Source organism: Cetorhinus maximus, chromosome 36, assembly GCF_964194155.1.
Source record: "Cetorhinus maximus chromosome 36, sCetMax3.hap1.1, whole genome shotgun sequence".
NCBI lineage: Eukaryota > Metazoa > Chordata > Chondrichthyes > Lamniformes > Cetorhinidae > Cetorhinus > Cetorhinus maximus.
In genome coordinates this window covers 5,716,072-5,735,056 of record NC_135914.1, presented here as the reverse complement: position 1 = coordinate 5,735,056, position 18,985 = coordinate 5,716,072, and the positions used below count along the sequence as shown (strand labels likewise).

The following is an 18,985-nucleotide window of genomic DNA, read 5'->3' as shown; positions in this document are numbered from 1 at the left end:
CAATGGCTGTAGTTTGTAAAGGCATGTCCACTGGAACAGGATGAGAGACATGTACAATGTTGCAGTCCTGGAACAGAGTGTGCTATGAAAGACAAGATGGTGCCGGAAAGGAGTCCTGGACCAAGGGAGCTGCCTGACAATAGCATTTTAATTCGCGCCTGACCAGGTGACCAGGTTTGTGTGAAGAGCAGTGCAGCTGAATAGCTCCTAGCCTGAACGGAACAATACCTAAAACCTCTCTCTCCTGTGCGTGGAAGATTCCAGTAATCGCACAATAACATCTAGCTGGATTTTCTTCTCATATCTCCGTAACCTGCTCTCTCTCTCTGAAAACCCCTGCCCCATTCCTCTTACCCTCCCCTCTTGCCCGTTCCTCTCGCCCTCCCCTCCCGCCCCGTTCCTCTCGCCCTCCCCTCCCGCCCCGTTCCTCTCGCCCTCCCCTCCCGCCCCGTTCCTCTCGCCCTCCCCTCCCGCCCCGTTCCTCTCGCCCTCCCCTCCCGCCCCGTTCCTCTCGCCCTCCCCTCCCGCCCCGTTCCTCTCGCCCTCCCCTCCTGCCCCGTTCCTCTCGCCCTCCCCTCCTGCCCCGTTCCTCTTACCCTCCCCTCCTGCCCCGTTCCTCTTACCCTCCCCTCCTGCCCCGTTCCTCTTACCCTCCCCTCCTGCCCCGTTCCTCTTACCCTCCCCTCCTGCCCCGTTTCTCTTACCCTCCCCTCCTGCCCCGTTCCTCTTACCCTCCCCTCCTGCCCCGTTCCTCTTACCCTCCCCTCCTGCCCCGGTCCTCTTACCCTCCCCTCCTGCCCCGTTCCTCTTACCCTCCACAGCCACTTCCGTTGGTTCCATAATGAATACGAGGCTCACTGGATGCCAGTTTTATCAACTCGTTCCATTCCTTCTGCCATTCCTCCTCTGTGTAAACCAGACCAGACTGGAAAGGAAAGAGAATGGGGAGTCACAGAGATCGATGAAGCAGTCCCCTGCACCTTGCTACAACACAACTCATACAGGATAGTGACCAGGAGTAGGGGGCTTCCAGACTCAAGGCAAGCGTGTGGCAAAGAGCAAGAAGTGTTGAAAAGAGAAAGGAAAGGGTTTGCAGAGTTCAGCTGGTTATTTACCTCCTTGTTCTGTTGGGTTTGTTGCCACCGCCACCTCCTCTTTAAAGCCTCCTTCTCCGCCCCTTTCTCCATCAGTGAATACAGAGCCTTCCTTAACATCAGATCCCGATCATGGAATCCCCACATCCCTGTGTACAAATCACATCAAACTTCAACTGTGCGTACCACTCAGCGCACTATACACTGCACAGTCCGACGGTGCGTACAATTCAGCGCACTATACACTGCACAGTCCGACGGTGCGTACAACTCAGCGCACTATAAACTGCACAGTCTGATGGTGCGTACAACTCAGTGCACTATATACTGCACAGTCTGACAGTGCGTAAAACTCAGCGCACTATACACTGCACAGTCCGACGTGCGTACAACTCAGCGCACTATACACTGCACAGTCCGACGGTGCGTACAACTCAGTGCACCACACACTGTACAGTCCGATTGTGCGTATAACTCAGCGCACTACACCCCACACAGTCCAACTGTGCATACAACACGGCGCACAATACACTGCACAGTCCGACTGTGCGTACAACGCAGCACACTATGCACCATACAGTCTGACTGTGCTTGCAAATCACAGTACAATGTACCACATAATCCGACTGTGTACAAATCACTGAACAATACACCGCACAGTCCAACTGTGCATACAACCGAGCGCACAATACACCATACAGTCCGACTGTGTACACAAACTGGTGCACTATACACCGCACAGTCCCACTGTGTATATAACTCAGCACACTACAACTGCATAGTCCGACAGTGCGCACAACTCAGCGCACTGTACACCGTGCAGTCCGACTGCGCATATAAATCAACGTACTATACACTGCACAGTCCGATTTACATACAACTCAGTGCACTAGGCACCACAGTCCAACTATGCGCACAACGCAGTACACCGTGCACCACACAGTTCGACTGTGTGTACAACTCAGCGCATCATACACCGCGCAGTCCGACTGTGCGTATAAATCAGCGCACTATAAACTGCACAGTCCGACTGCGCATACAACTTTCAGCACAATGCATTGCACAATCCGACTGTGCGTACAAATCACAGCACAATACATCGCGCAGTCCGACTGTGTACACAAATCACAGCACGATACATTGTACAGTCCGATTGTGTACACAAATCACAGCACAACACATTGCACAGTACAACTGTACGTACAATCACAGCTTAATACATCGCACAGTCCGACTGTATACAAAAATCACAGCACAATACATTGCATAGTTCGACTGTGTACACAAATCACAGTACAGTGCATCACACAGTCCGACCACGCATACAAATCACAGCACAATTCATTGCACAGTCTGACTCCGTGTACAACTCAGCGCACAGTCCTACTATGTGTATGTTATGGCACAGCTGATGGTCAATGCTGAGCTGTTCGAATCCCAAAGAGATACTTGAAGCAACTGCTACAACTGCTTTGCAATTTGTATAAATTTTGAGGTGCGTGCCTTGAATTCACTAGTAATAAGAGCACCGAGTCTTTAAGTTTCTTACAAAACTAAATTAAACCTTTATTAATAGAAGAAATTATTTTAAGTACACACATAGATCTAAAAAACTATTACTATGATAACTTCTAAATCCCCTAGTTAATCTAACCTCCAGTTACACTTTTGTTGAGGCAACAGTAAGACACATAGATTTTAAAGGACTCAGGCAAAGAAACATGATACCCTGAACAATCCAATTCAAAGTGAGTTTTCTTAACTTCAGTTTTTTGTAGACGGCAGCTTGCAGTGTAGAAGATGGAAGCTTTTTCACACTTGTTTTAGATCTTAGAATGTCTGTCCTTACACACAGCCTTCTCTTCTTTATACATATTTTCCCCTTTGAATGCTAATTCCCATTGTTTCACTATGTCTTTGGACTTTACCTCTCTAATAATAAAAATCTATCATAGTACCAATTTTACCAGTAATCTTTGGGGAAAATAAACACACTGTATCTTAACGTCTCCTGGCTAGGTGTAATATTTCACCCCCTCTTTTGAATTCAAGCTAGTCTGGTTTATTTAAAAATGTAATCGTTCCCTTTACACCTTCCATTCTAAAACTTCCCCTATGTTTACCTACTTAACAAATACAAACCTAGCTTATCTTCTGTTGCATCAAAGCCTTCAGACCAGCTGCCTTTAATTCAATTAAGACACACACACACGCCCCACTTTTACTTTACTTTGCAATAAATTCTAATATTATAAAAATTATATCTTCCTGACGTCCCCCTCCTTCTTAAAAAATGAACCATTATAACTTCAAAAGACGGCTTCATTTTCTGAACCCATCTTACGTTACCTCCTATACTTATTATACTATGACATTACCAGATGCATGCATCAACATAACAATATATACACAAATCCTTGGTATCAACAGAAATCATTCTAGTCCAGTGTCCAAGTTTTTAAATGTCCAATTTTCCCTTTAAGCTTCAATGATTGACAATGCATCTGCAATCAGATTTTCTCATCCTGTCACATGTATAATCTGTAGATTAAATGGTTGCAGTAATAAGATCCATCTGAATAGCCTTGCACTTCTGTCTCGAAATTCATCAAGAAACTTTAAAGGATTGTGGTCTGTATAAACAAATTGTTTCTGACGAATCGTTTGCAACATAAATCTCAAAACGCTGCAATGCTAACACCAAACCCAAAGTCTCCTTTTCAGTCATTGAATATCTTCTCCGCTGTACATTCAACTTCCGTGAAAAACACCCGATCAGTTTTTCAATTCCAGTGCCATCTTCTTGTAACAGTACGGCCCCGACGCCTAGATCACTTGAGTCAACGGCCAACTTAAATTGCTCGGCGTAACTTAGCACTGCCAAAACTGGTGTCGTAGTTAATACAGTTTTCAAACTATCAAACGCCTTCTGATACTCCAGTGTCCATTGAAAATTCTTGTTCCTTTTTAATAGTTCATTCAGTGGAGCAACCACTTGGCTAAAATTTGGCACAAATTTCCAATAAAACCCACTCATGCCCAGAAATCTCAAAACTTGTTTTGCTGTAGGCACTGGGAAATCCATAATAGCCTCGACTTTCACATCTCTCGGAGACACTTTACCATGTCCAATGGTACGGCCTAGATACGTAACTTGCGCTTTTGCAAATTCACTTTTAGCCAAGTTCACCACCAAATTAGCTTCTGGTAATCGAATAAATAAATAATTTTTCCAGGTGTTGTAAATGCTCCTCCCACATCTCACTGAAAACTATCAAGTCGTCAATATAAACAGCACAATTACTCAGACCTTTGTTTGTCAGTCTTTGAAATGTCACAAGTGCATTTGTCATACCAATTAGCTTGACTTTAAACTGCTGTAGTCCATCTGGTGTCACAAGAGCCGATACCGCCTTTGTTCTCTCTGATACCGCTACTTGCCAACATCCTCTTAGCAAGTTGATCTTTATGATAAATTTTGATTGTCCCAGTTTCTCAATACAATCTTCCAACCATGGTATAGGACATGAATCCGCTTTGTCACTGCGTTCATCTTTCGATAGTCCACACACAGTCTTTGTGTTCCATCCAGTTTCGGTACCAGTACAATGGGCGAACTCCAGTTACTGCAACTATAGACTCAATGATATCATTTTGAAGCGTGAATTCAATTTCTTTTTGTACTTGTGATAACTTTGTCCGATTTAATCTACAAGGATGTTGCCTTAGCGAAGATGAAACTTCTACACATATATCATGTATAGCTAAATTTGTCCTCCCCAACTTATTCCCACAAATAGCTTTGCGTGACTGCAATAGCTTCTCCAAATCACTTTGACAGTTGTCTGGAAGGTAACTCAATATGACATTTTAATTTTCAAGTACCGCCTCATTATCCAGTTTGATTAGAGGAAAATTAATTTCAGAATCCTGCATTTTTACTTCTTTCTCATTATCTACCACCACTAACACCTCCTTTTGTTCCTCTTCCCTGTCAAAGTACTTTTTATGCATATTTACATGACACACCCTCTGCTTCTTTCTTCTATCTGGAGTATTTATTAAATAATTTACTTCACTCAGCTTCTTTTCAATCCTGAAAGGCCCACTAAACCTTGCCTTTAACAAGTCAGCCAGTACTGGTAACAGAGCCAGCACTTTCTCCCCAGCAACACAACTGTAACTTTCCTATCTGCCTTCACTGTCATCGCTTGCCGTTGTAAAGAACATATCATTTTATTTCTGTTGGACTGTGGATTAAAATTGCAATGGCTGCAGTTTGAAAGGCATGTCTACTGGAACAGTGTGAGGGGGATATACAAAGTTGCTGATGTTATGGCCTACTAACTGAAATGCAATCTGACCACCAAGATTCTAACTTCATGTTTAAAATTCTCTGGGACACAATCAGCAGTTTGGGTATCAAAGAATTAAAATCTACCCCTATCATCCACAGGCACAGGGAGCCTTGGAGATATACCATCAGGCTTTCAAAACCATGATTAAGACCTATTGCCATGAACACCCAAAGGATTGGGACAAAGGGTTAGATTTCTTACTATTTGCTACCAGAGATTCTCTGAATAAATCCACTGGATTTAGTCCATTTGAATTGATCTTTGGTCATGAAATAAGCGGATCATTAAAAGTGATTACGGAAAAGTTCCTCAAGCAGAAAGACGAATCCTCCATATTGGATTACATGCCCATGTTTCTTGAAAGACTCACAGGAGCATGTAAAGTAGCACGAGAGCATTTAAAAATTTCACAGGCAAAAATGAAAGAATGGGCAGACAAACATGCTACAACTAGGACGTTCCAAGCAGATGAAGTATTGGTATTAATGCCTTTTCAGGGTGAACCCCTGAAAGCGAAATCTGGTAGGTAGTTAGGAGGGTTAGAAAAGTGACTTATCTGATAGATACTCCTGAGCGTAGGAAGGAAAAACGGTTATGTCACATAAACATGTTGAAGCGATATCATCGCAGGGAAGATAAGAAAGAGCAAGCGTGCCAGGTGGTAGGAGTGATGGGCGATGACAGAGACAGTAAGAGTAAGGTAGAAGGAGAAGTAGACAGTGCACAAAGTGAACTTCCTACAATCCGACCAGCCAATACAAAAATACTGAGACAGTTAGACACTGTGTTGTCATATTTAGGGGGAGGATGAATGGAAGTAAGTCTCGTGTTTTGTTGTCCATGTGTCACATACCTTGTGGTGAAGCACAGTTTTGAAATAGTGTTTCTTCTTTTTTAAGGGTGGAGGCATGTAAAAAACATATATTTTCATTTCTGTTGTAAAGAACACCTGTTGGATTGTGGATTAAAATTACAAAGGCTGCAGTTTCAAGACATGTCTACTGGAACAGTGTGAGGGCTATATACAATGTTGCTGTCCTGGAACAGAGTGTGCCATGGAAGAAACCAATGAACCAAAGACTGAAAGTGCTGGGAAGACCACCTCATGTCATCAACAAAGAACTAAAAGGACTTTGGAAGACATCGATCAAAATCAACCCATTGAATCCTGTACTCTGGAATTGGTGCTATTGAACTTTTTATCCCATCCTTAAAATCCATGTTTTTGTGTGTCTTATATGTCTTCTATGTGTGTGTGTATAGGGATTTAAGAACGGGTAGAGTTTAGGTCATAGAGTTAGAAATTAGCTGTTCATGACACTGTGATATCTTTAAATGTTCCCTAGCCAACTCACATGCTCTGTCCAATCTCTCTGAAGTTTGATACATAATCCAGGAGAGTAGTTTCTGAATTTTGGCCCACCAATTTCTCATGAATCAACGTCAGTGGTCCTCTCACCTCATGACCATAAACTAGTTCAAAAGGACTAAAACCAGTCGATGCATTTGAAGCGACCCTCATTGCAAATAACAAGAATGGAATTCCCCTAATCCAATCCTGTGGATAATCCTGACTATACACCCTCATCATAGTTTTTAAGAGTTTGATGCCATCTTTCCAAAGCCCCTTGTGACTCTGGATGATAAACTGTTGACTTAAACTATTTTATCCCCAAACTGCTCATTACATCCTTAATCAGCTATGACATGAAATTTGAACCCTAATCTGATTGTATTTCCTTATGTAAGCTATATCTTGTAAAAAAATTTAGTTAACTCTTCCACAATTTTCTTTGTTGTAATATTTCTTAAAGATATTACTTCAGGAAACCTAGCAGACATATCCATTATTGTCAGTAAGTACTGATTTTCACTTTGAGTCTTAGGGAGGGGTCCTACACAATCAATCATGACCCTAATTAAAGGTTCTTCAAATGCTAGAATGGGAATTAAAGGTGCTGGCTTAGTCACTGCTTGTGGCTTCCCTATCACCTGGCATGTGTGACATGTTCTACAGAATTTGACTACATCCCAATGCAATCCAGGCCAAAAAAAATGTTTTTGTATTTTCACCTGTGCCTTTATAATCCCTAAATGATCCCCCATTTGAATTTCATGAGCTATCCTCAGAATCTCATTTCTATATCCAAATGGTATTACAATCTGATGCACCTCCCTCTAGCTTTCATTTGCTGAAGTATGATAAGACCTCCATTTTCTCATTAAAACATCACCCTTAAGGTAATGACATTCTGGAATGCATTTTGCCTCTGTTTCTGAGTAAGCTTGCTGATATAAATGTCTTATTTGCTAATCCTTTTTCTGTAACTCCATTAAATGCCTTGAGTTAAACGCCTCAGCTGCATTGTCTTCCAGCCTTTCTTCCTGAACAACCTTAACAAACACAGTGTCAGCTAATTGCACTTCTACACCTTCTCCCTGCCTTTGAACTTCCTGTTCTTCTTGTTTCAACCTATGAGCCTGTGATCTTGTTATCACACAATCTGGAAACAATCTAAGATGCTCTCTCTGTAGCACTTCTGTTGAAAACACTTCTACAGGCTGCTCAACTAACATAGGCATCACCCACATCTGTGATCCAGCTATATCATTACCCAGAACAAAGTGAACCCCTGCAATGGGCTATTTTTCCACTACTCCAAGAATCACCTCACCTGTTTTCTACTTACTCTTTAAATTTACCTTCCACAATGGAATAGGTTTAGCATCTCCATGAAACCCACTTATTATCACCTGCTCCTGCAACACTCCCTTTGAACAACAAATATCACTATCCCACAACATTAAGGATTGACTAGCCCCTGCGTCTCTTAAAATTTTAACAATCTTTACCTACTCCACCCTGTACACATGGAAAGACTTTCCCTTCACACACACAATCTCGAAACATTGCTGCAACCTGCTCCTCAGAATACTCTTGGATAAATTGTGAACACATTCCCACTTCTTTACCTATCACTGGTTCTTCTTGTTTTACCCATGCACAAATGACTGTTTTTTCTTGTGCCTGAACCTCAGAGTCCACAGTACTTTTATTTCCAGAGCTTTTTTGCGCCCCTATAATACCAACAGATTTTCCCTGCAATTTCCAACACACTGACTTCATGTGTCCAACTTTATTACAGTGAAAACACCTCAATTTTTGAATGTCACTCCTACCCTTTTTGTTCTGAGAAAAAGCGTCCTGCGAATTTCCACCCTCTCCTTCTCTTCCTTGACTACTCAGCTTCCTTTCAGCTTCCCACTTTCCATCCTTCTTGGATTTAAAAAGGGTGACGGAAAAATGGCTTAGCTCTATGAACTAACTCATAATCATCACCTATCTCTGCTGCTTGCCTTACCAATTGAACCCTCTGTTCCTCCACATGAGTTCTCACTACCGAAGGAATTGAATCTTTAAATTCTACCAAAAAAATTACCCAAGAGCTGTTTATGTCATCTCTATCTTTAATGCCCATAACCACTGGTCAAAATGACCTTGTTTTACTCTCTGAAACTCAGTATAAGTTTGCCCAGGCTGCTTTCTCATATTCCTAAACTTCTGCCTGTTCTGCCTCAGGAACCAACTCATACGCACTCAAAATATCCTTTTTTACCACATCACAGTTCACCGACATTTCTTCTGAGAGTGAAGTATAAACCTCATGTGCTCTACCCACCAGCCTGGATTGTAACAACAATGTCCAGTTTTCCTGTGGCAATTTTAATCTATTTAGCTGTCTTCTCAAATGAAATAAAGAATGCTTCAACATCTCTTTCCTCAATCTTTGGAAGAGCTTGTACAGATTTAAACATCACCCCACTGGGCTTTAGGTGAAAGGTTTTCTCATCATCACAACTTTCTTCAGAATCTAAGATCTCTATTTTAATTTCCAGCCTTTTAAGCTGGTATTCCCTTTCTCGTTCCTTCTCTCTTCCCCTTGCCTTTCTCTCCTGTCTGGAATTCCAGTTCCAGCTTCCTTTCTTTCTCCTGTCTTTCTGCTTGCTCCCTTTGAAATGCCTTGTCTCTTTCCTCTTCTCGTTCCGTCTCTTTCCTCTTCTCGTTCCGTCTCTTTCCTCTTCTCGTTCCGTCTCTTTCCTCTTCTCGTTCCGTCTCTTTCCTCTTCTCGTTCCGTCTCTTTCCTCTTCTCGTTCCGTCTCTTTCCTCTTCTCGTTCCGTCTCTTTCCTCTTCTCGTTCCGTCTCTTTCCTCTTCTCGTTCCGTCTCTTTCCTCTTCTCGTTCCGTCTCCGCCCTTTCTCGTTCCGTCTCCGCCCTTTCTCGTTCCGTCTCCGCCCTTTCTCTTTCCGTCTCCGCCCTTTCTCTTTCCGTCTCCGCCCTTTCTCTTTCCGTCTCCGCCCTTTCTCTTACCGTCTCCGCCCTTTCTCTTACCGTCTCCGCCCTTTCTCGTTCCGTCTCCGCCCTTTCTCGTTCCGTCTCCGCCCTTTCTCTTTCCGTCTCCGCCCTTTCTCTTTCCGTCTCCGCCCTTTCTCTTTCCGTCTCCGCCCTTTCTCTTTCCGTCTCCGCCCTTTCTCTTTCCGTCTCCGCCCTTTCTCTTTCCGTCTCCGCCCTTTCTCTTTCCGTCTCCGCCCTTTCTCTTTCCGTCTCCGCCCTTTCTCTTTCCGTCTCCGCCCTTTCTCTTTCCGTCTCTGCCCTTTCTCTTTCTGCTGCCTCTAGCTCAGGTTTCTCCAGTTCCTTTGCTTGTTCAAGTTCAAGCTTCCTCATTTCTAACTGAAGTCTCACTACCTCCAGCTGTGACTCACTAGTGTCAGGTATCACCTCTAACTTTAAATGCTGTGCTATAACCTTCAATTATGTCTGCTTTCCATACCCCTGCAGGTAATCCCAATTGTTACTTCTCCGTCCATTCCATTAACTTAACTTTAGTTACCTTTAGTAAACCAGCCAAAGTTATAACTTCAACTCAGAGACAAGTCTTAGCAGCTGCCAAAGCTGTATTGCAGCCTCACCACTTAAAATCCCTCACACCAAGTCCTGAATTCAAAATGCTTCTCATACTCATAACCTTAAGATTCATCAACTCCAAACCAATCAAAGAATCTCAAATATATCCCACAAAGAGCCCCCAACTATGATTTGCACGGCCAATGGTCAATGCTGAGCTGTTCAAAGGGAAACTTGAAACAACTGCCACAACTGTTTCACAAGTTGTATAAATTTTCAGGTGCATGCCTTGAGTTCACTAGTAATAAGGCCACTGAGTCTTATAGGTTTCTTACAAAACTAAATTAAATCTTTATTAATAGAAGAAATGATTTTAAGCACATACATAGATCTACAAATTACGACTATGATAACTTCTAAATCCCCTAGTTAATCTAACTCCCAGTTACACTTTCGTTAAGGCAGCAAGAAGACACATAGATTTTAAAAGACCCAGGCAAAGAAACATGATACCCTGAACAATCCAATTCAAAGTGAGTTTTCTTAACTTCAGTTCTTTGTAGACGGCAGCTTGCAGTGTAGAAGATGGAAGCTTTTTCACACTTGTTTTAGATCTTAGAATGCCTGGCCTTACACACAGCCTTCTCTCCTTTATACATATTTTCCCCTTTGAATGCTAATTCCCATTGTTTCACTATGTCTTTGGACTTTACCTCTCTAATAATAAAAATCTATCATAGTACCAATTTTACCAGTAATCTTTGGGGAAAATAAACACACTGTATCTTAACGTCTCCTGGCTAGGTGTAATATTTCACCCCCTCTTTTGAATTCAAGCTAGTCTGGTTTATTTAAAAATGTAATTGTTCCCTTTACACCTTCCATTCTAAATCTTCCCCCATGTTAACTAGTTAACATGTCAAGCCCAGCTTATCTTCTGATACATCAAAGCTACCTTTAATTCAATTAAGACAAACACACACACTCACGTACACACACGCGCAGGCCCTACTATTACTCTACAATAAATTCCAATAACATTATAAAAATTATATCTTCCTGACATTGTACAAATCACAGAATATATCGCACAGTCTGACTGTGCGCGCAACTCAGTGCACAGTCTGACTGTATACACAAATCACAGCACAATACATCGCACAGTCCGACTGTGTGCACAGCTCAGTGCGCTATGGACTACACAGTGTGATTGAGGGATGCGAGGGAGCTTGAGGCTTTTTTTCATTCGCGGGATGTGGGCTTCGCTGACTGGGCCAGCATTTACCACCTATCCCCCTGCAGGCTGGCATCCGACTGAGGGTCCTGTGTTGCAGGTTGGCCCCCGACCAAGGGGCTCGAGAAGGTGATGGTTACACACTGGAGACTGATCGAGGTGTCCGAGAGGGTGAATGTTACAGACTGGAAACTGATCGAGATGTTCGAGAGGGTGAATATTACAGACTGGAGACTGATCGAGATGTTCGAGGGGGTGAATATTACAGACTGGAGACTGATCGAGATGTTCGAGAGGGTGAATATTACAGACTGGAGACTGATCGAGATGTTCGAGAGGGTGAATATTACAGACTGGAGACTGATCGAGATGTTCGAGAGGGTGAATATTACAGACTGGAGACTGATCGAGATGTTCGAGGGGGTGAATATTACAGACTGGAGACCGATCGAGATGTTCGAGGGGGTGAATATTACAGACTGGAGACCGATCGAGATGTTCGAGGGGGTGAATATTACAGACTGGAGACCGATCGAGATGTTCGAGGGGGTGAATATTACAGACTGGAGACCGATCGAGATGTTCGAGGGGGTGAATATTACAGACTGGAGACCGATCGAGATGTTCGAGGGGGTGAATATTACAGACTGGAGACCGATCGAGATGTTCGAGGGGGTGAATATTACAGACTGGAGACCGATCGAGATGTTCGAGGGGGTGAATATTACAGACTGGAGACTGATCGAGATGTTCGAGGGGGTGAATATTACAGACTGGAGACTGATCGAGATGTTCGAGGGGGTGAATATTACAGACTGGAGACCGATCGAGATGTTCGAGGGGGTAAATATTACAGACTGGAGACCGATCGAGATTTCTGGATCAGCATACCACACTTACCTAAAGAAGCAGCATGAAGCAGACAGTTCCCGTCACCAGTAGTCGCGAGGGGTAACAAGCGTTGGCAGCTGGCATCAACATTTGCCCACCAATTTAGGCGGCCTGAGAAGAAGAAGAAATAAAAAAATGTTTTAATTCAAACAATGTTACTCAGTGTCATCCATCCCGCTCCCCGTGATCGTGCTGTGTTATTAGGACAAAGCTCACTCTCCGTAAAAGCAGGGAACTCTGCAGCGGAGAGGAGTTCTCACCAGCATGGAACATGCTCAGTGAACTTATTCGACAGGGCAGTTCCAGTTCTATGACAGTCAAAGACTTCACCAAAGAAGTGTTTCAGTGCCCAGAACCCTCCCAACTCAGGAGCTCAAGGGTTCAAGCTCAACTCCAAAGACTCAGGCACAAAATCCAGATGAATAATCATATTGCAGTGCTGAGGGAGTGCCGCACTGTCGGAGGGTCAGTACTGAGGGAGCGCCGCACTGTCGGAGGGTCAGTACTGAGGGAGCGCCGCACTGTCGGAGGGTCAGTACTGAGGGAGTGCCGCACTGTCGGAGGGTCAGTACTGAGGGAGTGCCGCACTGTCGGAGGGTCAGTACTGAGGGAGTGCCGCACTGTCGGAGGGTCAGTACTGAGGGAGTGCCGCACTGTCGGAGGGTCAGTACTGAGGGAGCGCTGTCGGAGGGTCAGTGCTGAGGGAGCGCCGCGCTGTCGGAGGGTCAGTGCTGAGGGAGCGCCGCGCTGTCGGAGGGTCAGTGCTGAGGGAGTGCTGCACTTTCAGAGGAGTAGAGTCTCCAACGTTCTATACTCAGTATCACATTGTGCCTGACGTGACTCTACTCTCTTTTTGTCGATTGTGCTGGACACACCCGACGGGTGCACATGCCCTCCTCTTTGGCATTCCATGATTGCAGTAACTTAATATTTATTCTGTGGTTACTGGGAAAAATTAAAGGCGTAACCCAGAATCTAAACTGTGCACTATAAATATTGTGAGTTTCTATTCATGCAAAGTAACAGCTTATCGAGTTTGATTATTAGTCAATGTTTGATGGGGACAGTGTAGAGGGAACTTTACTCTATATTTAACCCCATGCTGTACCTGCCCTGGGAGTGTTTGATGGGGACAGTGTAGAGGGAGCTTTACTCTATATTTAACCCCATGCTGTACCTGCCCTGGGAGTGTTTGATGGGGACAGTGTAGAGGGAGCTTTACTCTGTATCTAACCCCGTGCTGTACCTGCCCTGGGTGTGTTTGATGGGGACAGTGTAGAGGGAGCTTTACTCTGTATCTAACCCCGTGCTGTACCTGTCCTGGGAGTGTTTGATGAGGACAGGGTAGTAGTTTTACTCTGCATCTAACTGCAGTACCTGATTTGAGTGTGCTTTAAAATGATTCATTTTTACGGTGTGACCTCAGTCATCGTAGCAAACGCAGGAACATGACATGAATTCCCCAGTACAGGTCATATTCATGCTGGTCCTGACCCTGCAGACACAAGAGCTGACATCTCAATTCAGAAACAGCAATTCAATCTTAAGGCTCAGATAACAAACACTTGGCTTGGGTTTCGCTTCCTGGGATTTGGTTCTGCAGTTTTCCTGGAGTGGATTATGCTGGGATGCTCGCTGATGGATCAGTTCGCTGAGAGAAAGTCCCTCATTCACACTGACTGGTGCAGCACAGGCATCGTGTTACAGCGGCTGACCATATCCAGCAACTAGGGAACGGTACATATTACACGAACAAACTCAAATTTACAGCGACAGCCCTGGAGGTGAGAGCATGAACAGTGTTGTTCAGCCCTGAGTACCCTGCTCGTTCCCCACACCCCCCAGTGTTGCTCACTGAATAAACCCCTGCGTTTGCTGATTGAAGACGGTGATGTTTACCAGCTTGCTCCAACGCCACCAACATGGACTGTTCAATCAAATCTCTCTCGATGAAGCTTCGGAAATCCTCTCGATACACAGTCAGGTCAGGCAGCTGGAAGGTGCAAATGGGGGTCTCCAACGAATGCTCAGTGCTGCTATTGTTCGACATGTGGGAACGTGCTAGAGAGACAATGGTGGAGCTGGCGTGAGAGATTCCCCGTGTCAGCCGCTTCTCTGCTCAAAGCAAAACGTTGGCGTTAAATGGCACCAGAAAAGAAAATCATTTCATTCCTGTCTCTCCTCACGCCGCCCCCCTCCACCACCTGCTCCCAGAGGTATCAGGGCTGTCCCATCCCACCTCCGCCTCCACCTCCACCTCCCCCCCACCCCAACCAGGCATCATTGCCCCTTCTGATCCCTGCACACAGCAGCAAAGGCTCATAAGGAATAAGAACAGTAGACCACTCGGCCCCTCACGTCTGCTCCGCCATCCATTAAGATCATGGCCAATCCTCTGTCTGAACTCTACTTTCCCGCCCATTCCCCATATCCCTCAATTCCCTAAGGGACCAAAAATCAGTGCCATGGTCTTAAATATAGTCTACGCTGGAGCTACAGCACTGCCGGCTACAGAATTCCAGTTCACAGCCGCGTGTGAAGACCTTTCTCCTCTTCTCAGTGCAAAGGGATTGACCTCTTACCCTGAGACTGCGCCCATGTTCTGGATGTTGTGCGCCGCAGCAAACACCCACCTTGTACAGGGTCTTCCTGTCTCGGATGCACAGACCGCACTAGTCTCGATGGTTCCTTCTCCTGCACTTTGACCCCACGTCCTTCATTAAAAGAGTAAGGGAAGTTCCCAGCATTCACCTGACGGAGCTGCTCAAAGTCACTGAGTGCCGCTGTGATGTCCCAGTTTTTACCTGGAAGATGGGCCAGAGTTTTCAACACTTCCAGCACACGGCTCAGGGAACCGAGGTGGGGGCCGGGACACAGGGGGAGCGCCCGCTGGGGACAGACAGAGGGGCGGTACCCGCCGGGGACAGAGGGGTGGGGGGGAGGGCGAGCTTTTGGGATTGATACGGGGCTATGGGGAGAGAGCAGGGCAGTAGGATTAGTTTGGGGACTGGTAAAGGGTTATGGGGAGAGAGTGGGGCAGTGGGATTAGTTTGGGGACTGATACAGGGCTATGGGGAGAGAGTGGGGCAGTGGGATTAGTTTGGGGATTGATACAGGGCTATGGGGAGAGAGTGGGGCAGTGGGATTAGTTTGGGGATTGATACAGGGCTATGGGGAGAGAGTGGGGCAGTGGGATTAGTTTGGGATTGATACAGGGCTATGGGGAGAGAGTGGGGCAGTGCGATTAGTTTGGGATTGATACAGGGCTATGGGGAGAGAGCGGGGCAGTGGGATTAGTTTTGGATTGATACAGGGCTATGGGGAGAGAGCGGGGCAGTGGGATTAGTTTGGGGATTGATACAGGGATATGGGAAGAGAGTGGGGCAGTGGGATTAGTTTGGGATTGATACAGGGCTATGGGGAGAGAGCGGGGCAGTGGGATTAGTTTGGGATTGATACGGGGCTATGGGGATAGAGCGGGGCAGTGGGATTAGTTTGGGGATTGATACAGGGCTATGGGGATAGAGCGGGGCAGTGCGATTAGTTTGGGATTGATACAGGGCTATGGGGAGAGAGCGGGGCAGTGGGATTAGTTTGGGATTGATACGGGGCTATGGGGATAGAGCGGGGCAGTGCGATTAGTTTGGGATTGATACAGGGCTATGGGGAGAGAGCGGGGGCAGTGGGATTAGTTTGGGATTGATGCAGGGATATGGGGAGAGAGCGGGGCAGTGGGATTAGTTTGGGGATTGATACAGGGCTATGGGGAGAGAGTGGGGCAGTGGGATTAGTTTGGGATTGATACAGGGCTATGGGGAGAGAGTGGGGCAGTGGGATTAGTTTGGGATTGATACAGGGCTATGGGGAGAGAGCGGGGCAGTGGAATTCGTTTGGGATTGATACAGGGCTATGGGGATAGAGTGGGGCAGTGGGATTAGTTTCGGATTGATACAGGGCTATGGGGAGAGAGCAGGGCAGTGGGATTAGTTTGGGATTGATAGAGTGCTATGGGCAGAGAGCGGGGCAGTGCGATTAGTTTGGGATTGATACAGGGCTATGGGGAGAGAGCGGGGCAGTGGGATTAGTTTGGGATTGATACGGGGCTATGGGGAGAGAATGGGGCAGTGGGAATAGTTTGGGATTGATGCAGGGATATGGGGAGAGAGCGGGGCAGTGGGATTAGTTTGGGATTGATACAGGGACATGGGGAGAGAGCGGGGCAGTGGGATTAGTTTGGGATTGACACAGGGCTATGGGGAGAGAGCGGGGCAGTGGGATTTGTTTGGGATTGATACAGGGCTATGGAGAGAGAGCGGGGCAGTGGGATTAGTTTGGGGATTGACACAGGGCCATGGGGAGAGCGCGGGGCAGTGGGATTAGTTTGGGATTGATACAGGGCTATGGGGAGAGAGTGGGGCAGTGGGACTAGTTTGGGGATCGATACAGGGCTATGGGGAGAGAGTGGAGCAGTGGGATTAGTTTGGGGTTGGATACAGGACCATGGGGAGAGAGTGGGACAGTGGGATTACTTTAGGATTGATACTGGGATATGTGGAGAGTGCGGGGGCAGTGAGATTAGTTAGGGATTGATACAGGGCTATGGGGAGAGAGCGGGGCAGTGGGATTAGTTTGGGATTGATACAGGGCTATGGGGAGAGAGCGGGTCAGTGGGATTAGTTTGGGGTTGGATACAGGACCATGGGGCGAGAGTAGGGCAGTGGGATTAGTTTGGGGATTGATACAGGGCTATGGGGAGAGAGCGGGGCAGTGGGATTAGTTTGGGATTGATACAGGGATATGTAGAGAGCGCGGGTCACTGGGATGGGGCAGTGGGATTCGTTTGGGATTGATACAGGGACATGGGGAGAGCGCGGGTCACGGGGACGGGGCAGTGGGATTCGTTTGGGATGGATACTGGGCAACCAGGTTGGGAATAATCTCGTAAACCCTTAGACAGATACATTGGGGTGAATGGCATCTGCCTCTGCAATTGAATAGTCCTATTTGCCATTCCCAAGGCTGGGAATTCTCACCTTCGAGTAGATCCCGGGCCAGTCCAGGTTCCGCGCCTGTCGAGCGTACAAAGTCTGACAGGACGGTATCCATGTCGACAGTCATGTGATCATGAAGTCGCTGTGCTCATCGGGAAGCTGGACATGCGGAGAGGTCACAGGTCAATGCTGCACCGACACTGGATACACGAGGAGCAGCCATGGGATCTTCTCTGCTTCAGATCACTGCAAACCAGACAGCAAAGCTGCAGTTAACAGGGAGCCCAGGATGCTGATTTACTGAATCAGGCAGCGGGAAACACTGGCTGAAGAACCCTTTTCCTGTTAAATTATCGCTCAAAACTATCACCGGTTTCCAATCTTCCCGGTCCAGGAGAACAAAACCCCTGACTGGGGAAAGTTCCAGCTCGTAAACACAGGTTCAAAGACCATCACCTACTTTCAATTGACTCTGAAGCTTGTCCTGCTTTACTCTGACAGGGGCCTGCGTTTTGAACCTTGTCACAGGACACAGCCAGGATGACCTGCAGGACCTGAAGCAGTCCATGTCTAAATGCAGCAAGACCTGGACAATATCCAGGCTTGGGCTGACAAGTGGCAAGTAACGTTCACGCCACACAAGCAGGCAATGACCATCTCCAACAAGAGAGAACCCGACCATCGCCCCTTGATGTTCAATGGCATTACCACCACTGAATCCCCCACTATCAACATCCTGGGGTTTACCATGACCAGAAACTGAACTGGTCTAGCCATATAATTACTGTGGCTTCAAGAGCAGGTCAGAGGCTGGGAATCCTGCAGCGAGTAACTCACCTCCTGACTCCCCAAAGCCTGTCCACCATCTACAAGGCACAAGTCAAGAGTGTGATGGAATACTCTCCACTTGCCTGGGTGAGTGCAGCTCCCACAACATTCAGGACAAAGCAGCCCCGCTTGATCGGTACTCCATCCACAAACATTCACTCCCTCCACCACCGACGCACAGTAGCAGCAGTGTGTGTACCATCTACAAGATGCACTGCAGGAATTCACCAAGGCTCCTTCGACAGCACCTTCCAAACCCACAATCACTACCATCTAGAAGGACAAGGGCAGCAGACACATGGGGAACACCACCACCTGCAAGATCCCCTCCAAGTCACTCACCATCCTGACTTGGAAATATATCGGCCGTTCCTTCACTGTCGCCGGGTCAAAATCCTGGAACTCCCTCCCTAACAGCACTGTGGGTGTACCTACACCACAGGGACTGCAGCGGCTCAAGAAGGCAGCTCACCCACCACCTTCTCAAGGGCGATGAGGGATGGTCAATAAAAGCTGGCCCAGCCAGCGAAGCCCACATCCCGTGAATGAATAATAAAAAAGCTGTTCAGCGTTCAGAACGGTGAGGAAGGAGAAACCAGGAGAGTTGGGTTGTTCCCTTCAATTCAACACAGGAACATCCAAGTGCACAGTCCATGGTCCAAGCTGCACTGTTCCCGAGGAGATAA

General features: G+C 46.4%; 2 protein-coding genes across 5 annotated transcripts in view; both read right to left on the bottom strand.

Annotated features, from left to right (window-relative positions):
- otud7b (OTU deubiquitinase 7B) overlaps nucleotides 1–17,732 on the bottom strand; it is a 79,577-nt gene extending 61,845 nt beyond the window's left edge. The window contains exons 1-6 of one of the 4 annotated variants that reach the window (XM_078534124.1): nucleotides 17,514–17,732; nucleotides 15,114–15,284; nucleotides 14,380–14,595; nucleotides 12,490–12,591; nucleotides 1,116–1,243; nucleotides 813–925 (exon numbers count right to left, since the gene is read on the bottom strand). In XM_078534124.1, coding sequence (XP_078390250.1) covers nucleotides 813–925; nucleotides 1,116–1,243; nucleotides 12,490–12,591; nucleotides 14,380–14,595; nucleotides 15,114–15,284; nucleotides 17,514–17,598 — 815 coding nt within the window. In that variant the 5' untranslated portion in view covers nucleotides 17,599–17,732. The remainder of the gene's footprint in view (nucleotides 1–812; nucleotides 926–1,115; nucleotides 1,244–12,489; nucleotides 12,592–14,379; nucleotides 14,596–15,113; nucleotides 15,285–17,513) is intronic. The other 3 variants (XM_078534125.1, XM_078534126.1, XM_078534127.1) reach the window with 3 other exon arrangements.
- On the bottom strand, nucleotides 8,921–11,648 carry LOC144672282 (uncharacterized). Its single transcript, XM_078534128.1, has one exon. It carries the CDS (start codon nucleotides 10,173–10,175, stop codon nucleotides 9,354–9,356), a length of 822 nt encoding a protein of 273 aa, XP_078390254.1. The 5' UTR covers nucleotides 10,176–11,648; the 3' UTR covers nucleotides 8,921–9,353.
- Nucleotides 17,733–18,985: the final 1,253 nt, after the last annotated feature.